Source organism: Mobula birostris, chromosome 6, assembly GCF_030028105.1.
Source record: "Mobula birostris isolate sMobBir1 chromosome 6, sMobBir1.hap1, whole genome shotgun sequence".
NCBI classification, from domain to species: domain Eukaryota; kingdom Metazoa; phylum Chordata; class Chondrichthyes; order Myliobatiformes; family Myliobatidae; genus Mobula; species Mobula birostris.
Window position 1 is genome coordinate 145,949,964 of NC_092375.1, and position 6,540 is coordinate 145,956,503.

At 42.9% G+C, this 6,540-nt stretch overlaps 1 protein-coding gene across 1 annotated transcript; it reads left to right on the forward strand.

Moving 5' to 3' along the window:
• The first annotated feature begins 3,230 nt into the window (after nt 1-3,230).
• LOC140198748 (gamma-crystallin S-1-like) lies at nt 3,231-6,243 on the forward strand. Its single transcript, XM_072259762.1, has 3 exons — nt 3,231-3,272; nt 4,043-4,285; nt 5,968-6,243. Exons 1-3 carry the CDS (start codon nt 3,231-3,233, stop codon nt 6,241-6,243), a joined length of 561 nt encoding a protein of 186 aa, XP_072115863.1.
• The last annotated feature ends 297 nt before the right edge of the window (nt 6,244-6,540 follow it).

Consider the following 6,540-nt stretch of genomic DNA (forward strand, 5'->3'; position numbering starts at 1 on the left):
GAAATCAATCCCGCAGTGGATGAAGGCCAATGCACTGTATGTCTTCTTAACCACGCAGTCAAACTGCGCAACAGCTTTGAGTGTCCTTTGCACATGGACTCAAAGATCCCTCTGATCCTCCACACTGCCAAGAGTCTTAACATTGATACCATATTCTGCCATCATACTTGACCTACCAAAATGAACCACCTTACACTTGTCTGTGTTGAACTCCATCTGCTACTTCTCAGCCTAGTTTTGCATCCAATCAATGTCCCACTGTAACCTCTGATGGCCCTCCACACTATCCACAACACCCCCAACCTTTGTGTCATCAGCAAATTTACTAAGCCTTCCCACCACTTCCTCATCCAGGTCATTTATAAAAATCACGAAGAGTAGGGGTCCCAGAACAGATCCCTGAGACACACCACTGGTCATCGACCTCCATCCAGAATCTGACGCATCTACAACCACACTTTGCCTTCTGTGGGTAAGCCGTTTCCCGATCCACAAAGCAAGGTCTTCTTGGATCCCATGCCTCCTTACTTTGTATGGGGTACCTTATCAAATGCCTTGCTGAAATCCATATACGCTATATCTACTGCTCTACCTTCATCAATGTGTTTAGTCACATCTTCAAAAAATTCAATCAGGCTCATAAAGCACGACCTGCCTTTGGCAAAACCATACTGACTATTCCAAATAATATTATGCCTCTCAAAATGTTCATAAATCCTACCTCTCAGGATTTTCTCCATCAACTTACAACCTCTGAAGTAAGAGTCACTGGTCTATAATTTCCTGGACTATCTCTACTCCCTTTCTTGAATAAGAGAACAACATCTGCAACCCACCAATCTCCGGAAAGTCTCATGTCCCCATTGATGATGCAAAGATCATCATCAGAGGCTCAACAATCTCCTCCCTCAGCTTCCACAGTAGCCTGGGGTACATCTCATCTGGTCCCGGTGACTTATCCAACTTGAAGATTTCCAAAAGCTCCAGCACATCCTCTTTCTTAATTTCTATATGCTCAAGCTTTTCAGTCCACTGTAAGTCATCCCTACAATCACCAAAGTCCTTTTCCATAGTGAATACTGAAGCAAAGTATTCATTAAGTACCTCCGCTATTTCCTCTGGTTCCATACACACTTTTCCACTGTCACACTTGATTGGTTCTATTTTCTCACATCTTATCCTCTTGCTCTACACATACTTGTAGAATGCCTTAAGGTTTTATTTCATCCTGCTCGCCAAGGCCTTCTCATGGCCCCTTCTGGCTCTCCTAATTTCATTCTTCAGCTCCTTCCTCCTAGCCTTATAATTTTCTAGAACTCTCACATTACTTAGTTTTTTGAACCTTTCGTAAGCTCTTCCTTTCTTCTTGACTAGATTTTCAACCACCTTCGTACACCATGGTTCTTGTACCTACCATCATTTCCCTGTCTCATTGGAACGTACCTATGCAGAACCCCATGCAAATATCTCCTGAACATTTGCTACATTTCTGCCATACATTTCCATGAGAATATCTGTTCCCAACTTATTCTTCCAAGTTCCTCCCTGATAGCTTCATACTTCCCTTTACTCCAATTAATTATGTCCTATTTTGTCTGCTCCTATCCCTCTCCAATGCTATGGTAAAGGTGATAGAATTGTGATCACTATCTCCAAAATACTCTCCCACTGAGAGACCTGACACCTGACCAGGTTCATTTCCCAATACCAAATCAAGCACAGTCTCTCCTCTTGTAGGCTTATCTACATACTGTGTCAGGAAATCTTCCTGAACACACCTAACAAACTCCACACCATCTAGCTCTATGGAGATGTCGATCAGTATTGGGGAAATTAAAATCTCCCATCATGACAACCCTGTTATTATTGCACCGTTCCAGAATCTGTCTCCCTATCTGTTCCTCGATGCCCCTGTTACTACTGGGTGGTCTATAAAAAATACACAGTAGAGTTATTGACCCCTTCCTGTTTCTAACTTCGACCCACAGAGACTCAGTAGACAATCCCTCCATGACTTCCTCCTTTTCTGCAGCTGTGACACTATCTCTGATCAGCAGTGCCACACCCCCACCTCTTTGGCCTCCCTCCCTCTCCTTTCTGAAACATCTAAAGCCTGGCACTCTAAGTAGCCACTCCTGCCCCTGAGCCATCTAAGTCTTTGTAATGGCTACAACTTTATAGCTCCAAATACTGTTCCACGCTCGAAGCTCATCCGCTTTGTTTATGATACTCCTTGCATTAACATCTCGAACTATCAGTCTAAGCGCTTCTCTATCACCTGCCTATCTTCCCTCTCATACTGCCTACAAGATTTCTCTATTTGTGAGCCAAACACTTCTTCCTCCATCTCTTCAGTTTGGCTCCCACCTTCCAGCAATTCTAGTTTAAACTCTCCCTAATACTGTAGCATTAGCAAACATCCCTGCCAGGATATTCGTCCCCCTCAGATTCAAGTGCAAACCATCCTTATTGTACAGGTCATGCCTGCCCCAAAAGAGGTCCCAATGATCGAGAAATCTGAAACCCTTCCCCCTGTTCCAATCTCTCAGCCACGCATTATTCTTCCACCTCACGCTACTTCTATACTCACTGTCACGTGGCACAGGCAGTAATCCTGAGATTACTACCTTTGAGGTGCTGCTTCTTAACTTCCTTCCTAACTTCCTGTAGACTGTTTTCAGGACCTCCTCCCTTTTCCTACCTGTGTCGTTGGTACCAATATGTACCACGACCTCTGGCTGTTCACCTTCCCAATTCAGGATATTGTGGACATGATCAGAAACATCCTGGACCCCAGCACCTGGGAGGCAAACTACCATCTGTGTTCCTTTCCTGCGTCCACAGAATCACCTGACTGACCCCCTAACTATAGAGTGCCCTATCACTGTGGCCATCCTCTTCCTTTCACTTTGTAAGAAGTGATAGTATTCAAACTCTGTCATAGCTGTTGAGCATGATTCATTGATTCAGGTTTAGCCTGGAATTACCACTTCATTCGTGAGATGGCTTTCCAGAAATTGTACTTGGACCTTTGTAACTTTCTTGGTTGCCAAACATGAATGCCTCTGATCTGGCTCTCAGCAGACTGCGGATATGAATCATCCAACGCTTCTATATGGGGAAATCTCTGGCTGATTTTGTAGAGACACACTCATCTGAGACCACTGACTTATCAGAGGTAATTATTGATTTATTGACCTTTTTCACATCAGAAAAGTGAACTGAAAGGAATGGGGTATCACAAGGGTAGTGAGGAAATCCAGAATGTGGAGGTAATTGAAATGCTGAGCGTATGTGCACAGTTCTTCACTGACAGGAGAGTGGAAGGCTTTGACTGTTCAACGTGTTCAACAAGAGAAGTGGAGCAAACGTAATGAATGCGGGAGGTGGGAAAACTACAAGGAACCACTGCAAAAGGCAATATTAACTCTTATTTGGAGGATCAAATGGGTTATGAAGGGAGAGGCAGCAGTAAATATTGAAGACAAATCATGTTTGACTCATCTGGCTGAATTTACTGATGAAAGAATGGAGGCGGCGATCAGTTTTGTGTAGAAGAACCTGTATAGAAGGATTCTCAAAAAATGTTTGTCAGTTGAATAAGGTGTATCCTCAACTTAGGCAGTTTGAGAAAGAGAACCAAAATTCTACTTTGACCAAGGTGAATGGACCTGGGTGATATGTAGCTGTGAATGTTCCTGAACTGTTTGGTTGAAACAACAATTAAAATGATAAGAAAGCACTACTGAATGAATCCACGATGCAACAAATGTCTTTCTGCTGTTTTTTGACAATAAATGAAAAAAAAAAGATTTTGCTGATGTTTAATGTTGTGTCATCAGAATAACAAGAAACTGCCTAGTGAGGCCTTTCTACCCTGCATATAAATACCAACTTGTGTTAGGCAGTGAAACATTCAGCTGGTTACCAGACTAACTGTGTTCAAAATGGGAAAGGCAAGGGCTACTCAGAAAATGAACTAAATGAGAATTCTTCATGAACACCTGAGCAACTATTAACACAGATATGTTTCTTCCCACAGATCATCTTCTATGAGGACAGGAACTTCCAGGGTCGGCACTATGAGTGCAGCTCCGACTGTGCCGACCTCTCCCCTTACTTCAGCCGCTGTAACTCCATCCGTGTCGAGAGTGACTGGTGGGTGTTGTACGAGAGACCCAACTACATGGGATACCAGTATGTCCTGAGCAGGGGAGAGTATCCTAACTACCAGCACTGGATGGGATTCAATGACTGTGTCAAGTCCTGTCGCAGTTACCCACCTGTAAGTTTCAATTTTTTTTCAGGGCATTTGACTTTTTTCAGTTTGTCTCTATAGATGGGGAATTTGCCCAGCAAGTACCTAATGGGTTTCAAATATGCCTGTGTGTATTAACATTAGATTAGATTAGATTATGAGGACACTCAGTCCTCGTTTATTGTCATTTAGAAATGCATGCATTAAAAATGATACAATGTTCCTCCAGAGAGATATCACAGAAACACAGGACAAACCAAGACTAAAACTGACAAAACCAAATAATTATAACATATAGTTACAACAGTGCAAAGCAATACCGTAACTTGATAAAGAGCAGACCATGGGCACGGTAAAAAAAGTCTCAAGTCGCGATAGCCCCATCATCTCACCCAGACTGTAGAGGGGAGAAACTCTCCCTGCCATGAACTCCAAGCACCGCAAACTTGCCGATGCATTGGAAGCACCCGAACGCAGCCGACTCTGAATCCGTCCGAAAACTTCAAGCCTCCGACACCGAGCACCGAGCACCATCTCTGCCGAGTGCTTCAACCCTGCCCCGGCCGCCGAGCAACAAGTAAAGCCGCGGACTCGGGGCCTTCCTCTCCGGAGATTCTCAATCACACAGTAGCAACGGCAGCGAAGAAGGCATTTCAGAAGTTTCACCAGATGTTCCTCCGTGCTCTCACGTCTGCCTCCATCAAATCAGGATTGTGCACGGCACCGTACTTGACAAATAACGGATATCATCATCACTGGAGTGGCCGCTGCAAGCTGCGTCGCGCTGTCATCTTCTCCTCCCATCGGGCATTTCGATGTGAAATGGAAGTAGTGTGGAGTCTCTTAAAGAGCAATAAGGTGGATAAATCTTCACATCTTTCCTATAAATCTGGAGTATTGCATGCAGTTTTACACTGTTATATGAATGATGGTGAGACTTTAAATGATGCAGAAAAGGCTTATCAGGATTCTGCCTGGATTAGAGAGATTGTGCTATAATGAGAGATCAGAAAAACTTGGGTTGTTTTCTTCTGGAGTGGTGGAGTTTCAGAGGGAGATCTGATAGAGATTTATGACAGGCATAGTTAGAGTAGAGAGACAGTATCTTTTACCGGGTTTAAAATATCTCATACCAGATGATAAACATATAAGATGAGAGGATGTGAGTTCAAAGGAGATGTGAGGGGCAAGTTTTTTACACAGAGAGAGGTGGGTGTCTGGAATGGACTGCCCGGAGTGATGATGGAGGAAGATACATTTGGAACTTTTAGGAGATGTTTGGATAAGCACATGAATGTGAGGGAAGTGGAAGGATATGGGCACTGTTTAAGCAGAAGGGATTAGTTTAGTTGTCCGTTTAAGTTAAATAGCCAACTAACCCTTTAAATTTTCTAATTTAATTAGTTGGGCACAACAGTGTGGACCAAAGAGTCTGTAACTGTGCTTTACTGTTCTATGTTCTATGTTCTAAGTGCAGAATTTCTCATATTTAATTTTGCTGTTTTCTTCTTTAACTTCTGTTTGAACCAGCAACAATGCCGGTTGGAGGCATCGTTGAGGCAAATGATTAATGAAATGATCAAATTACATCTGACTTTATTTCCCATTGAAGTCAATGTCTAGTTTGTAAAATAGTGCTCAGATGTAGTGTAGAATGAGTGAATGATTTACAAAAGATCACTACTAAAGTTCTGTGTTTCCTATTCCAGTACCGAGGTGGAAACTACAGGATGAGAATTTACGAGAGGTCTGACTTTGCAGGGCAGATGATGGAATTCATGGACGACTGTTCCTCAGTCTACGATCGTTTCCGTTACCGTGACATCCACTCCTGTCAGGTGATGGATGGTTACTGGATCTTCTATGAACATCCCAACTACAGAGGCCGACAGTACTTCCTGAGACCCGGGGAATACAGGAGATACAGTGACTGGGGTGGCTACAACTCAATGATCGGGTCCTTCAGGCGCATGAGAGACTTCTAAAAGTTGCTCTTGAAAATCTGATTTTATCTTGTTGGAATATTTATGGAGGTAATAAAATACCTTTAATGACACAATCAGCTCATTTGGTTCATTTACCCTGATTCCACTGGAAGTCCCAGTATAACAGAAATCATAATCTGAGGTCCACATTAAATTGTTTTACCTGAGTTGGTTCCAGTTAACAGATAACATTATGATGATTCATCGGAGGCTGAAAAATCTAAAATGAACAGAAAGTTGTTCTTTGCCTTTGTGTCCATTGTGTGACATCGTGCTCCATTTCTGAACTTATTTCCA